Source organism: Struthio camelus, chromosome 11 (assembly GCF_040807025.1).
Source record: "Struthio camelus isolate bStrCam1 chromosome 11, bStrCam1.hap1, whole genome shotgun sequence".
NCBI lineage: Eukaryota > Metazoa > Chordata > Aves > Struthioniformes > Struthionidae > Struthio > Struthio camelus.
The window spans coordinates 22,998,634-23,015,016 of NC_090952.1; the positions used below are offsets into that span (position 1 = coordinate 22,998,634).

Sequence of the window (16,383 nt, forward strand, 5' to 3'; positions counted from 1 at the left end):
TAAACAGTTGAATGCAAGTTGGATGAGGTGGGAGCAGAAGGATGTTCTGTCCCGAGGGCCAGATGGAGTCTAGCGTAGAAGATACGGAAAGATTGTGATGAATAAGAACAATAATGAAACGGGTAGAAAGCAAGGGATCCTAAAACAGCAGACTGAAAGCTAAGTCACCTGAAAGGTGAAGGGAGAGTAGTGTGTCACAGGCTACTGCACAGGCTACTGCACAGTGCACAAGAAACTCCAGGTCTAGCCTGTTCTTGAGAGACAGATAGGAACTGTTACAGTATTTGCTTTTGCTGTTGAAACCACTATGCATATCGTAACAGCAGTTCAACAGCATCACTTACTGCTGAAGAAGCATAAGATCATAACCTTCATTCAGCAGCAGTATTTTATTGCTAAGAGGACCGCAAGGCCTCTGGCAAGGGCCTGGATTTGGTGAACTAAGAAAGGTATTGCAAGATAAATCAATGGAGGTGTTTGCAACCTTTACCAAACTGTTTGTGCTAGGACTGAGGTCTTGGGAGGAGATGAAAAATTGTTATCCTTTCAGCTCCCCATCCATGTGCTCCTAGAGCCTGCTCTGCTTTGGCTTCACTCCTATTTCCCTAGCCGGATAATGTCAGGAGAGCGAGCCTGTGCCAGGCACCCCCCAGCGCAAGCACCGGGGAACGGGTATCTCTGAAAGCACCTGTGGGAATCCAGAGGGACCCACTGTCCTGGAGACCTGCTGCTCGCAGATGTACGAGCTGTCCCTTAAAGTCATGTATCCCCTAAAACCTGGCATCACATTGGATCTCAGTCCAGTGCTTCATTTCCTTTCCATATTGCAGCCTGCTGTTGTGATGAAACGTCCGGGGAATTTCACACTCCCTGCAGGAGTTTTCATAGCACAGATGGGCGCGCGCAGCAGAGGCGCTGCGTTCGCTGCGCGGTGAGGAACGCGTTGTTTCTGAGAATGTCGCTTTCCCGACTGAATTGTGGCTCATCCACAGGGCCCTTTCATAGCATTTCTAAGTGTTGCAAAAGTGCTGTAATTACCAATTTAATAGCCTGGATTTTCCTTTCTTTTCCTGTCCTTTCCCCTTCTTTTTTTCCTGTCCTTTTTCCTTCTCCTCCTTCCCTTCATCTCTCCTCTCCTCTCTCCCCCCTTTCTCCCTTCCTCTTTTTTCCTTTCCCTTCTGTTTTCCGTTGCTTTCCCCTTTTCCGTTGCTTTCCTCTTGGCTGTCCCCTTTTCCTTTCTTTTATTTTCCTGTCCTTTCTCCCTTCTCCTGTCCTTCCTCTTTTTTCCTTTCCCTCTCCCTTTTTCCTTTGCTTTCCCCTTTGCTTTCCTCTTTCCCCTCCTTCCCCTCCCCGCGGACCCCCCCACCCCTTCGCCTCCCAGCCGCGGCGGGGCGGGCGGAGGGTGCTGCGGCAGCCGCTCGGCCCGCGGCGGGGCGGAGCGGGGCGCCGGCGCCGCCTGTCACTTCCCCTTCCCCTTCCCCGCGCCGCGATCCGGCTCCGGGTCAGAGCCGCAGCGGCCGCCCCGCAGCACCGCCCGCCGCCGCCGCCATGCCCCGGGGCTGCGCGCCCGCCCGCCCGCCGCCGTGAGTACCGCCCGGCCCGGCCGCGAGCGCCGCCGCCGCCGCCCCCCGCCCCGGCCCCGCGCTGCCCGGCGGGCGCCCCGCCGCCGCCGCCGCCACCCCGCGCTCCCTGCAGGTGTCACCCGCGCTCCCCCGCGCGTGGCGCCGCCCGGCCCCGCGGCGGCGGGCACCGTCAGCCTGTGGCCCCGCCGCTCTTCCCGGCTCGTCCCCGCCGGTGGTCCCATCGCTGTATATCGCGGCGCCCCCCCCCCCCCACGCGTGTCACCGTGCGGTCTCTGCGGGAGACGCTGCCACCAGCCGGTCCCCTGGAGTGGCCCCGGCCAGTCCCCACCACTGGGCAGTCCCCGCGGGCGTCCGCAGCCAGGGCGCAGGGGGGTCACTGCCTGACCCCACGGGTGTCCCCGCTGCGCTTACCCGAGGCGGCAGGCGGCTCGTAGCTGCGGTTGTCAGGGAGCAAACCTGCCCGGCTGGGTTAGTCACAGGGGGGCGAAAGCGTTGCAGCGCGAAACGGGGGGGCTGACAGCCGGCACGGCTCCGGGCGTTGCGTGCGGCGCGTTTTGTCCGCCGAGATCCCCTTCCTCCGAGGCGACGGGGGGCTGGACCGGCGGGCGACAAACGGCGCTCCCCAGCCGTCTCCGTGTCTGCGCCTTGCCGGTTTTTGCAGAGCCGACAGTTTGTCCGTGTCGCGGCTCCTGCTGAACTCGGAGGCAAATCTCTTCCTGAGCAGCGTGGGTCGTCAAGCGCCCGAAATGCCGCTGTCCCTGGCAGTCGGAGCAGCCGGGCGCTGCCTGGCGGGGGGCTGCTCCGGCTCCAGCCCTCCGCTCTCGTTTGGTCGATGGGTCCCTGTCCTCGTTGCCGCGTTCACGCCGAGCTTTGGGCTATGTACACGGCTGGAGGTTTTGCCAGGGTTTTATCTGATGGTGGAAATAGTTTGTGCAGATAAAATGCAGCTCATCTCAGGCTTGGTACCCAACTTGCCCTAACTTTTCTGCACCTGGCATCTGAGTACCGGGATTGTGGCTGCCAGTGACTTGCTAAATGCACCTCGGTTTGGTTTTTTTGGAAGTGCTGATCAGGGAGGTGTTGGTCCCCTCCCCGTGGGAAAAGCTGGATGCTCTTCTGGTCCCTGTCATGCAAGCACTGACCCTTCCTCGCCTTCTCGCTGTCTTTCCAGTGAGGACTGGAAGTGCAGCCCAGTGCAGGTTTTATCTGTTCTGGTGTGATGCCTGACCAAGCAGCTGGAATATTTCGCTAGAGGAAATTGCAATCTGTGATTTTGAATGAAGGAAAAGCATTGTAACTGAGATGCTCAAATGACAACTGTAGATTTAAGAGGAGTTTTACTTAAGTGCACCAGTTCTTCCCTGAGCTGGTAGGGAAATCGTCTTCCCCCTCAATTTTTCTTCCAGCTTTGCAGCTTGTCTTTTAATTAAGAATGGAATTATTGGATGGATTTCACTGGAAAAAGTATTTGTTTAGCTCATAAGCGAGGACCCTTCTCTGTGTTGGGTTTATTCTGGAATAAGGTGCAAAGTGTATTTAAAGTACAGTAGCTGACTCAGAATAGTTTTCCACATAGACACATTGTTCCACAGTAGCCGTTCCAGAGAATTTCTCTATGAAGAAAGTACGTAAGTTGTTTACTTTGTGCTAGAATTTCCTTTGCACCCCTCCTGCCACCATTTCCCTCTGGACTTTGTCAGTCTGATGCATCTGAGCTTATGTTATTTTGTGCGTTAAAAGACCAGTGATGTATTTTTTCCCCTTTAAAAAAAAAAACTGATGCCATACATTCAAGGCAGGATGTGTTTTTCTTGACTAGTGAAGCAGAAGAAAAAGGACGTGACTGAGAAAAAGACATACCAGAGAGATGTAAGCAAACGTTGCAGCCTCGGTGTTTACTTTCCTCTTCTGCTTGGCAGGAGGGTGAAGACGTGCTCCCCTAACGTCGCATCCGCTAGCCGACAGGGCCAGCGCGTTCCTGGACTCTTTGTTACTGTCTCCCTTTCAACGGAGGCTCTAACGTTGCTGTTTAAAGCTGGAGGCGATGCTCAGATAGCACCTATTGCAATTGCGAGGCAGGAAAACTAGTTCACGCGCCAGGGAACAGTTAGCGCAGGGGACGGGGTCCGCGCGGTCCACAGAAGCAAAACCAGGTGAACGCAGGCAGGAGCGGATCAACTCGGAATAGCCCAAGGCAGGTGGTGGGCAGAGCTGTAGGCACGAGCAGAGCCGTGGCTCTGGAGCACTGTAGTTTGATGCAGAAGCTGCTGATTTTAATGCGTGTAATATTCGAGGGTGAGCCACGGCAGCCTGTTTTCCCATTGACGGTGGATTACATCGGGTAAAGTCTCGTTCCCAGTACTGAGTGGCTGAGCTGAGTGTTAAAAATACCCTCACCAAAGAGTAGCCTTTGTACTATTCGCGATGAACTGTGCTGCTGCGCTGACATGTAGCTCGTATACAGAGAGAGAGAGACACTGCTGATGTCCAGGGTTGCAGAAGAGGCCAGCTCCCTTTCTAAGTGATATCTGCCAAGCATACTGAAGGAGCTATACTTGGAAACCAAGAAAGGGCCATTTTAAAGGGCGGTACTGTCTTTAAGATAATTAATGCTCTTGTGCTTATTTACGAGGATATACTCTTCAATGCGTTGGAAGAATTTGTAAGTAGATGGCATGAAACAGGAGAGCTTTAAAGTCATCATCCCTGTTCACTGGATTTGCAGATCTGTGTTCTCCATCTGCAAGACAACGTGTATTTGTGGATTAGCAGATGGTGCCTTGTGTTAAAGCAAGTTTTTGCTCGTTGTACCAATACCAGAGGCTTTTTTGTATTACTTATCTCTGCTTCATTAAGGAAAGGATTTGCAGAGGCTGTCTAAACTTGAGGGCTTTTCTCACATGTTAGAGGGGATTGCAGTGTTTTGGAAACTCAAGTTGCCCCTCATCTACGCTACTCAATTGAGGTGTAAAAGACAGCATATTTTATGATGCAGAAGTTTATTTCTTATTCTTGTTGTTCTTATTTCCCACTTAGCAGCACAAAATTCTTTAGAAGGGATTTTTTTGCACATAAAATAGCCTTTTCTGGCTTCCTGTAAAAATTTGTAGATGCATTATATATGCAATAGCAGAAAATTCTGTGTGCTTGTTTCTTCTGCTTTAGAATATATACATATACATACATACATATGTGTATATATGTGCACACACATGCACACACAGCCTTAATCTCTATGGCTTTAGATAACAGAAATAGAGCTTTCCTTCCCTCAAGGCAAGCGATAACCTTCTCAGTGATTTTCGAAGGGCTGGAGTCTGACCCTTCTCTGCAGCCAGCACTGATTTCGTGTCCCCAGTGTTACACTCTGCAACTGGTGATGGGTACCACTGCCCTTCCCGCACCGTGTGTCACCTGTACCCCAGGAATTCACTAGCTCGAAAGGAAATTGGACTTGTCAGCCCTGAATGAACGCCCTATCCCTGCAGAGACATACGGGCTATTTAATCATCGCCGTCACTGTGTACCACCGTGGGCTTGTCAGACGATGATAGTAAGATGTTTCATGCTAAACTAACAAAATTCCTCTTTCACAGCTATTTGATCCACATGATTTGTACACAGGAGAACAGTTCTCCAAAGTCCTGAGTACGTTAACAGCTGTAAATAAAGCTACTGAAGGTAAGAAAAAGGCTTTTTCTATCCTCTTTTCAAATGCCGTCTCTTATGTAAGCTGTTGAGGTTTTTTTTGTTGGATTTTTTTTTTTTGGTAATTCATAGTTTATAATGATTTCTGGAGGCTTGGCTAATTGTGCTGCCAACACTGTGTACTGGACAGTAGATCAACATCTCATTTTTTTTACTGACTTCAGGTTTAAATGTAATAGTTCAAAGTTACTGTGTGCACTTTACAGAGTTAAATTGTCACTTTACACTAAGGGACCTCTGGACAGTTTTGACAATATTAAGGGACCTCAAAGTAGGTCGTTGTAAAGGAGCCTGAATGTAAAGGAGCATGCACCTCCCAAAATGCAAATGTCAGATTTTAAACAGTATGTTTTAAAGCTGAATAGAAAAATAGGTCCATCTGCGTGATATCTTTACTACATGCCAAAACAAACATAGTTGCCAGATGCTCAGTCAATTGTATTGATGTTTCTTTCTTTCCTCTCCCTCGATCTGTGAAGCAGAGTCCTGTAATTGGAAATCAAATGCGGACAATTGCCACTGATGACTTGTCCTGCTCCACTTATTGCAGGAGCAGGCTGCCAAAGCAAAGCACATCAGCTCCTCTTTTCTTCCTTCCTAAACATTTAGCTGTTCTCTACATACTGCTTTGTACTAATATGCAGTCAAATAGGCTTTGAAAGGAGCAGTTCGATAGGGAGTGCGAACAGATTTTCTGTATTTTTATAGACAGTTCCCTACTTTTGTACTGACCAGAGGAAATCATTACAACATCATATTCTGGGAAGGGTTGAGAGGACTGGGGTGTCTTTAATGAGGGCCTGAGAAACAGGTCCACATTAATCTGAAAAGAGTTTGGAGTGGGGAAAGCGTTTATGGGCCCCTGTCTTGCCAACAAATTTCCTTGAAGAGTTCTGTGTATCCACCAAAATCCAAGACCAGGATCAGAGCTTGCTTTCTCTGTTGTAAATTGCATTTTAGGTGATTAAAAGCAGAAGAAATCAACCCCGCCAACACTATTTTCCTTTCATGAGAAGGATGTTCTGTTGACTTACTGCATTTTTCCCCATTCTGGTTTGTAGCGGTTTCCTCACTTGTTTCACCACTTTTTCTAGTTAGCTTTTACTTTTGCATTCTCTTCTGCTTGTACAGTGCTGGAGAGCTGCTCAGGTGTTCAATTAAACAATCTCATCACTGGAACTGAACCCCCTTTCCCTTTTTTCTCTTTTCTGTTCTGATGCTTTGTAACATCTCAAGTGTGTGTGTGTGTGTGTGTGTGTGTGTGTATAAATACTATATTTTGTATTACATAAGTGCATACGTTACACAAACAGCAACAGCACATATACATATATACACATACATATGTATATTCATGTGTATTATATATATGCACACACACGTGTGTGTTGCTGAATTCTGCTCTGAAGAAATACAGGTTCTTAGACTACCTGCCTCCAGCTAGCACACAGGTCTGCTGCCAGCTCGCTCCCTAGAAGTCAGCAATGGTAATTCAGCCTCAGCACATCTTCTTGAAGACTCTTACTGGTCCATTAGATTACAGTACCCACCAACGCAATTCAGAAGATTCTTGCAGTTCAGTAGGATGGGCATATAAAATGCAGGTTACCTAGACAGCCTTTGCAAACGATGTAATTATGATATTGGCTTCCTTATTCTGAAAGCAAAAGGAGGAAGAGGCCTTTGCTGCCCTTGTGTCTGCGTGCTGTTGAACTAGGGGGAGCAAGCTGTCGCTCCCTGTGCGCCGATGGGACAGCAAAGCCACGGTGCCATTGTTGCAGCGGTCCCCTTGTTAGCAGCCCCATCTCAGTTCTTGCAGTGTTCGGCAATCCCTGCATGAAGCTCGAGATGTGGCTTTACTGTGGAATAGTTGCTGTCACGCATTACCGAAGGGGCTATAGGGAAGCTGGGATCTTCTTGGTTTCATGGCAAACATCTGCTTAAACATATGCTTTCTCTGTTTAAATGTTAAAAAGCGCAATGCCTGTGATATAATTAGCTGCTCAGACAGAGAACACCCTTGGGGAAAGTCCAGGGTAAAAAAAACTGCATGTCTAGAATGCTTGCCTTTTTGGTGGCTTGGCCAAGTTCCTGAGAAACAGGAGCCTGTGTCCTACAAACCAGGACTGCAGAAGGCCCAGTTAGTCCATCTAACCAGAGAGGCCAAGGGCTGAATGGAGGGTCAGGATCAAACCTCCTTTTTCCTTCTCCATCTGTGCCCTTGGCAGTGCCGGGCTGAGCTGGGGGAACAGGACAGGGCATTCCCTGCCCCGGTGGTGCTCGGCTGTCTGGGGATGAGCCAGCCATTCCCTGCAGTGCTGGCTGTGGCTGTGCTGGAGGAGGGGTTGCGGGCCTGCTCCCAGCTACTTCCAGCCCTGCTATCCCAAGGGCTGCGACATGCCTGTGCCTGCCTCCGGAGCGACTGCATCCTGACATCCTCGTGGGAGACAGAGAGAAGTAGGTGACAGCTAAGGAAGTGATGTGACAGTGTGTTTCTGAGCATCCATTTGAAGCCTGAATCCTTGTGTCTTCATGGATCCTGTTATGCAAATAACTAGAAGCATCTTTTGTATTGTATAAACTCAGCACAGCAGCTGTCTGTCAAATGACAGCAATATAGACCTCGATGCTTTTATTTTCAAGAGAGGGCAGGTGAGGAAACCCAGCCGTGATGGATCAGGCCAGGCTGATCTGCCTAAAATAGAGTAAGAATGTGAACAGAAAACCCAGCTATTTTAACCATAGTTTAAACAACATATGGCAGCAGCATTCTCTGCTGGACCAGGCATAAAATAGGATGCTGTCATGATGCAATATAAATGATACGCTTCCCTGCCAAACTGTCAAAGTCAGTTTTACATTTGTTTCTAGGTTGCTGCAGATATTTATAAAAGCATTGGAAGATAGGGAGGGGCGGAGAGAAGCATAAAATCTACCGTAACCAAGTCATTTCCGTGAGACTGTTGCTCACTGCTTGAATAAGCGGAGAAGTCTAGACTTGCGGTTTGCACCCTCTTTTTAGAACAAATCAAGGGAATAAGAACATCTCAAACTGGCAGCTGGCCGCCCCTCCTGGTCTGCGAGTCACTGGGAACAGCTGAAACCACTCCTGCTCAAATATCAGGATGCTTTGGAGGAAAAAATCCTGTGTTTGCAAAGTGGGTTTTCCATGCTGAAAGGTTTTGTTATTGCTGCTGCAGTCCAGAGACCTGAGAATTCACTGTGTGGTCATCAGGCAATTGTATGACAAGTAAGGCAAGAAGCAGAACTGACTCACTGACAGCACTAGGTTTAACATGAGTGTTGCCCCTTGTTCGCTTGGTCTGCAGGGACCATGCAGACCAAGGCAAGTATATAACCATACTTGCCTGATTTGCAAGGCAGCAGTGCCTGGGAGTCGTAGTCACGGACCTCGTCCCCGTTGCGCAAGGCGTTTTAGAAGGACAAAGCAAAAGGCAGTCCCCTCTCCAAATAAATTGCAATGTGTGTTGCTCGTGGTCCAAACTAAGGCTGAGATGTTTTTCTACTTAAACAAAAATCCTCTGGGGAGAAAAAAAGGCCCAGCTGAATTCCTGTAACTCCCACCAAACTTCCCTTTCGGGATGTTTTTTCCATACTGATGTTGAGACCGGAGGATAATGGGGGCACAGCAGTCTCATAGTCTTTATTTTCTAGTTGCTGCACACACTTGGCAGCTGTTCTCCTGGAGAGTGCTTCTGTTGCAAAGTTTTCAAAGAAAGGCTCTACACATTTTGCAGGGGAGTTGTACACCCAGCCTAGTGAAGCCTATGGAGAGTGGTCTCCCCTTCCCAGTCCTCCTTTAGTGGTTCATGGGAAGGCTGAGTCCACCCTGCAGATAGAACACAAGTTCTTGGGAATACAGAAAAGTTCTTAAATTTAAAAAGAAGCTAGAAGTCAGATCTCTAAATTTGCCACGCTTCGCATTTTACTGAAATGATAATAGTTGCCTTTGCTCCATTTGTGCACAATGGCACATAGAACGGAGATGATTTGATTGCTTTCCCACAGTGCGGTATGAGGTATAGTAGCAGAGACCTCCGGGAAATGATGGTGGCTTGAAACTTGTGTTTTTACTGCTCTGCAGCATCCAAGCAGAATTCTGGGTTGAGTGGAGGGAGGTCCTATAGTCGTTGATACTGCTTTTTGTGGTGAGGCCACTGATTCAATCTCAGCTCGAGGCAGTTGTGACCAGGAAGCTTTTTGCCATCCAGCAAGTTTTTCAGTAGCAACATAGAAACAAACCGTTAATCATGAAACGCCAAATATGTGTCAGAGCAGTGTCATTATCCGCAGCATCAGGCATGTGGGGTCAGGAACAGCCCCAGAGACTAGCTTGTGAAGGAGTAAGCGTTGAGCGCGTGAAGGAAGCAACTCCAAGAGCAGCTGGGAAGGTTCGATCCTTTCTGTGGGCTGTCAGTCTCTTGAGGGTGACACTTGTCCTTCCTCAGGGTAGGCTGCACCCCTCAGTCACATGGTTAATGGCAGCAGTCCACGGAGAGTAATCAAAATTGTGCATAGCCTCTTCCAGCTGTATAATGAATCCAGAAGGACTCATCTAAATAGGGAAACGATTGTGTTTAGCAGCTGTTCAGCATTCTTCCCTACTCTGTGAGGAAGCCCTCACTACAGCTGCAGAGGTGACCTAAGAGCGCTCACTTGTGAGCTAACCTTTGAAATACCTTCAACAGTGCTAACGTGGATGCCAGGAACATTCCCCGTGGCGCAGCCTTGGGCGAAGTGTGAGTTTAGTTCATCCTAGTTCTCAACTGTTTTAAGGGCGATTTCAAAAAATATTGCAATCAGCTCAGTGGCTGTAGGGCTGGCATAACCTAGGAGTGTCTGAGGATGCAGTTCAGCTTACTCCATCATGGAAGAGAGTTGGCAAAACCATCAGCACTGCAAAACCATCCTCCCTGCTGACGAGGAGTACCCACATGGGAGGTGTGGTGCACCAGCTATTTTGCTCTGTTGGAGGCTCCTTCAACCATTGTGCCCTGTTATTGTCTTCTGAGTGTTTTACTCTCTTTGCTGTAATGCAGAGGGGATGTGGACAGTTGGGTAAAACACAGACTTTGTTTTTGCTTCACCAGATCAACCGTCAAAAAAGCCATGCTCTCAAGTATCGTCTCTTAGCTCTGCAGCTGGAGGTCCCCACACTAACACCAACGGCACAGCTTCACAGTCAGCAAGGGTGTTAAGGAGGCAGTCCAAAGCTGTGGTATCCTTTATTTAAAATCTAATCAAGGGTTTGATGGCTGTGGCATGGAGGAGTGCGAGTGATACCTGTGGGTCAAGCATGCCAAAGTGACTTGTGTTCTGCCCTCGGCTACATCACGGCTTTGCTGCCCCAGCTGGCGATAGTCTCATGGCTTCTCCAAGCTTTGATGCTCCTCTCTGAGAGATGAGGAGAACCATGCTTATCTGCCTTCCGTTGCACTATGAAACTTAATTAATACTTGGGAGGGACGGTATGATCCTCTGATGGGAGCTCTTACACGAGAGCAAGAATATTGTTGGTATTAAAAAGTGCAATACTGAAGAAGCCAGCTGTAACAACAAGAACGAGCAATGGCTTGTCCTAGTGGCTTCTACATTACCTTTTGGATTATTAGCTAATGTTTTTCCGTATTTCTTTCCTTAGGAGATGACCGAGAATGGCAGTCATCAACTGGTGGTAAAGGCCAGGTTCAATTTTAAGCAGACCAATGAGGATGAACTCTCTGTTAACAAAGGAGACATTATTTATGTCACCCGAGTTGAAGAAGGGGGCTGGTGGGAGGGGACCTTGAATGGAAAAACAGGCTGGTTCCCAAGCAACTACGTCAGAGAAATCAAATCTACCGGTAAGCAAATTGCTTTCAAGGGCTGATTGAATGACAGCAGTATAATGCAGTGTAGATCCTTATGCCTTTGGGAAATTGCTGCTATTTATTAAGGACTGTTAGTGTGCTTAAAGCAACAGCGCTAATGGAAGTATGAATGGGACCAGAAGGGGCAAGCCTAGCTTTTCGCATGACTTGTTTGAGAGCTGCCTCTCCCTCTTCTCCAATCCAGCGGGTCCATGCAATGCTCTGCCCAGCCCCGGCAGCACAGTGCAGGAGCAGGGACAGCTTCCGGCACTGGAGGAGGAGGCTGGAGAATGCTGTGTGGGTCTGCTTGGCTCCCTTTGTTACAAGGAGCTATTAGGTCTTTCCAGCGTCTAAGCACAGAATTACCTTTTTGTTTAAGGCCTTTTGTCAGGCCTTGTATTTGGCTTTGATCCTGCCATTTCTGGCAGTGGTAGAAGGAATGCTCACAATCTCTGTGAAGAAGCCAACAAAAACTATATGGCCATAGGGAACAATTCCCCGTTTTCATGCATAGCTATGGTTGATTTCACATAGTACGTTTTCCCCCCAGATGCATCTTCTGCTGCGAAGCTGCAAGCAATATAGAGAAAAGAAAAGGGAGGGAATGATCAGTCTGATGACATTTGCCTTCATTGAGCTTTGTCTTTAGTTTTCATAGCATTTTCTGAGATGTGATTTTAACCAGATGTGCAGAGATGATGACATGAAAGATACCCCTGGCTAACTGCCCTGTAATGGCCCACATCCATTCAACCAGCTCACCCTGCTGGGTTTCTCAGACCATTGTGTGACAGTAAACTTTTTTTTTTTTTTTAATCCAACTTTAATTTCCTAATGTGCCTTGAGGGCTTACCCTCGACAGAGAACCCTTGTGTGCTAGGTGCTGTACTTACGGGTCAGGATGAGCCCTGGCCTCAAACGCTGTGAGACATTGGGAGTGGTCTGCAAAGTGAACGCAAAATTTACAACTTTTGCTGCCATACTTGCAAGCAAAAAAGCAAAGGAGGGAAGAATAAAATTAATGAGTGAACATTCAGAATTAGGCCAGTTTTTATTTAATTCTAAATGAAAAAAAAAAAATCATTGTTAGAATATCTCATCTCCCGCTATTTCCCTCTGGGAAACGATGTCTGAGCTGGAGCAGGACGTTACAGTGTAGATTGAGGGCTTGTCTGGCACAACCCAGGAATGACTAACGAAGTCAGTGAGTGGAGAAGAAAAACATCTTTAAAAGGAGAGCAAACTTCAGTCCCGTGGGGGAAGTCAGATGGGAGTTTCATGAAATAACAGCACCTCAGTGAAGCAAGGGACAAATCTCCCATTGCTTCTGATGGGTGCCTGCCAGAGTCTTTCATCTGCAAAGCTTTTCCCTCCATGTTCTCTCTCCAGCACCAAGGCTGAGTAACCACCATCCTCCCATTTCAAATGGGAGGAGGGTTCATTCCTCCAGGGTGCAGGCACAAAGCCGACAAACAGTCTTTGCTTGCTGCAGGGGATGTGGCCGTGTTGCAAGTGACTAGTGCAGGGACCACCACCCTGGCCCTGCGTAAGGCTCTCGCATGCCATGACCTGCTGCACCAGGAGGGGGGCTCTGCTTGCGGGGGGTACAGCCCTCGCTGCATGCCAGCGGGGGCTGCTTTCCTGAGCCTCACCTCCAAGGTGTGAGATTTGTCACCCTAAATAGAGTTACTTGTTTTTCAGCAGTGTCTGCACTCACACTGTGTCCTAAGCGCGCCCTTCAGGTTGTAATAACTCGCTGCGTGGAGCAAAGCTCCACTGAGTCTTTAAATGAAGCACAGAGCTCATGGGGCTGGAAGTGACAGGAAACTCCACAAGGGCAATAATTAGAAAATACATCAAGCTGTGGCTTCCAAGGGCTAAATTTATCAACTTCGGCTTCTCCCCTGCTATCAGTGTGAAAGTAATTGCCTTTCAGAAGCTGTTGCTTGAATGCAGGGAAAAAGAAATGCCTGGCAGCTCTGCCTGGCAGGTTTTGGGCTCTTCCTACACAGACACGTTTCCCACCGCCCGCAGAGGGTGAGCACCGCGTTCAGGGCCTGCGCTGAGAGCCTTGCAGCGCTGGCCTGTACGAGCCTGAGGGAGCAGCGTTACCTCCGCGGTGGCAGGAGTACAGTCGAAGCCGTTCTCCCGTGGAGAACCAGGACCAAGCCGCACCTGCAATGGGAATGTCTCCCTGCGCACGCGGGGGTTTCACAGCTACAGCACGACTCCAGAGGAACTGAGAAGTACTGGCAGCTTCCTGGCAGAGGTGTTGTTTCCTCCGATGCAAGCACACACTGATTTGTTGTGTGTTTACTGGCAGGGAGCGCTCTTTTCTAGGGAAGGAACAAAGGAGCGGTGAGTGTGTGTGTGTGTGTGTGTGTGCACACATGTGCGCGCCTTGCTGGATGCATCTGTAGCAATTCGGCAAATGGGAAAAAACAAAGATGAAAATTGACTTCCAGGTTTGTGTGGGCTCTTTGTTCAAATCTGCCTTGGTTCAGCGGAGGATTTTACATCACAAAAGACTGCAGGGATCAGGGTTCAACTTATTAATTGGAGTTTGCTTCAAATACCTTGTGAATTGCCTGGAGCAAAACCCTGTATACAGCACTTTTAATAGACTTCCAGTTCTAAAACCCAAATTTTGTGAGCTGGGTGAAGCCACGCTGTAGCTCCAGACGGCGCCAGCCGCTGGGCTGCTGCCAGGGATTTCAGTGCAAACCTGTAAATGTCAGTGGTGGAGTCTGTGTTCTGGGTCTGCTGCAACTCCCCCAGCTGTTGGGGTCACGCATGCCTTACGTTTGCTCCTGTTTTTTTAAAAGCAGAAAAACAAACCCTGCAGTTGAATTTTTCTGTTTACAGAGGTGAAGGTTTTTTTGCAGTCTGGTGGATACAATACAGCAGCGACTTTTCCTGGTAGGATAATGGGAGTTCTGCAATATAATTTATTGATGTATTTCTTTGTACAGATAAACCACTCTCTCCCAAAGCATTAAAAGGACTTGAAAGCACTCAGCTGACAAAGAATTATTACCCTGTGGTAAGTTTTAAAGCGCTGATTGTACATTTTAATAAGTAGCCTATTATTAATCTTCTGAACTGGCTCCTTCCCTTAGAAGTCATTGAAGCAATTTGTAACAATTGGAGATGTGACTCTGTATTTAAATGCAGCTGTTGCCATTTCCTTGATTGAGGATGTTTACTGGGTTGTCACAAATGGAAGATGCTGCAAGATGTCTAAAAGTTGAACTCGAAGTAGGCAACTGAGATAACACAGCAGTTTTGAGATCAGTGTTGGAGAAAAAGTCATTATGTTTCTGTTCCATTCTTTTCCTTTGAATGTCAGTTATCTTCCTCTGACGAAGATGGGGAGATAATGAGCTGTGTCACGGAGTAAAGCAAGCCAAATTGGAGCTCCAGTCCACGATCCCTTCCTTTGGTAAAACTGTGGTGGCTGGAGATGTTGCACCCTGAGCTGTCTACCCTGTGCCTCTTCCAGAAGTTTCAGCCCTCGGAGAAGGGGCAGCTGCCACTGTTCACAGCCTGACCTATTAACTGGAGGTCATTTTGGAGCAGGTCAATATGCCAGGCTATGAACTGCGGGAGCAAAAGGGGTAGAGAAGCATCTTCTCTTCTCTACCATCTTGCTACAGGAGTGATAATGTCTAGCAAAGGCGGGCAGGTTCCTCCCTACTGTGTCCAGCCTAGAGTAAGCACTGTGGTGCAAGAGAGTTCAAATGCCTGCATGTGAACATCTCTGGCTCTCAGTCCCAGAGGTGAAACATGTTCATCAGCATGTCAAAACATATTTCAAAGAAAGCAAAGTGGGAACATGTCCGGAAAGCTAGGAGCCACCTCCGCTGCCTCAAAAGCTCTATCAGCACTGTGAAACTTGAGATCGTGAAGGCAGTGGGTTTGACTGCCCTACTGCTGGAGATGACTTAGCTGCTGAGATGGATTAGCAGGGCCAAACTGAATTCAGCACTTCCTCAAAGTGGCAAGTGAGCTGTGCTCTGGCTTGAGCTGTCGCAGGAGCCGTCTTTGTTCTGGCCACTGGTGCATTTAAATCGTTGCCTGCCTACCTGCAATCGGTGGTCCCAGGATGCATGCACAAATCATTTGTTTGCATACCTTGGCAGCCAGTTCTGCATGCAGGGTTAGGCATGAGCCTTTTCGGGGGTCAAATACCAAACTCAGATCTGATTCACGTTGTCTTCATGCTTTGCCAGAGAAGAAGGTGCAGCCCTTAACACCTGCTTTCCAGGACTTACCCAGTTTGCAAAGTTAAAACCAGAAATTGGATCCCTAGGGCTTTCCTGAGCGTTCTGGGTTCTGCATTAACAAATGTAAATGCATTTATAGACTCAACATGCTCTTCCTGGTTGTCCCACGCTTGGAAGCTGATGTCATGTTCCTGTAACTAGTCACTAGTACTAAGATCTACTCAGTGCTCTGTCTCTCACCCTAGGTGTTGCAAAATATTCTGGAAACAGAACGAGATTATGCGAAGGAACTCCAGTCACTTCTGGGAACTTACTTAAGACCCCTCCAGTCTTATGATAAGTAAGATATAAGGGCATCTGAGATGGACAGAACCCTGTAAAATTGACCATAGTTCATTACTTTTCCGCCTTTGAATGTTTAGGGACTGTTACTGCTCTTCTTGTAAAGCCTCAGAACTTCTCTGTGAACAAGAAAAAGACTGTGTTTGTGCAGGTTTCTGCTCTTTCCTGTTCCTTAGTGATCATGCAGACGTCCAGCTGTGTTAGAGATGGGCATTTCCTTCTGGTAGATGGCTGGCTGTTACAATCCATCTGCAAGCTCATATGTGACTGTCCTGGCATGCATGTGTCCTGGCGGTTTGCCTTGCATGGCTTCTTTCCTTGTAATTTGTCTTGCTGTGACTTCTCAGTCCCAAGTGGCATCTTCTTAGTCATTTCTTCATTTAGTGAGCCAGGAGGTATATTCTCTTCGTTTAGATTGCTTAGTCTGAACTGCTTCTGAGCAAGCCCCTCTCTCCCCGTCTGTACTGTGATCTATTGAAAGCGCTTCTTTGTTCAGAAACAGCATGCTGCCGTTTCTCATGGCGCAAGCAATGTTTGGACGACTGAGGGCCTTTGTCGAGGTTTACCTGTGGAAATAAGTCGTTCTGTTTTCCATCAGTGGTGAGTGTGCTTCAGAGTCAGCACACACCGGGTCACGTCCACAGGATTCCCTTG

The 16,383-nt window shown here is 48.3% G+C and overlaps 1 protein-coding gene across 7 annotated transcripts in view; it reads left to right on the forward strand.

Annotated features, from left to right (window-relative positions):
* ARHGEF6 (Rac/Cdc42 guanine nucleotide exchange factor 6) overlaps positions 1-16,383 on the forward strand; it is a 43,802-nt gene that overhangs the window by 4,811 nt on the left and 22,608 nt on the right. For 3 of the 7 annotated variants that reach the window (XM_009684868.2, XM_009684867.2, XM_068957091.1), the window contains 5 exons: positions 5,180-5,264; positions 10,403-10,530; positions 10,954-11,155; positions 14,134-14,204; positions 15,633-15,727. In XM_009684868.2, the coding sequence (XP_009683163.1) occupies positions 5,180-5,264; positions 10,403-10,530; positions 10,954-11,155; positions 14,134-14,204; positions 15,633-15,727 (581 nt within the window). Of the gene's footprint in view, positions 1-1,441; positions 1,584-5,179; positions 5,265-10,402; positions 10,531-10,953; positions 11,156-14,133; positions 14,205-15,632; positions 15,728-16,383 lie in introns of those variants that run through there. The other 4 variants (XM_068957095.1, XM_068957092.1, XM_068957094.1 and 1 more) reach the window with 4 other exon arrangements.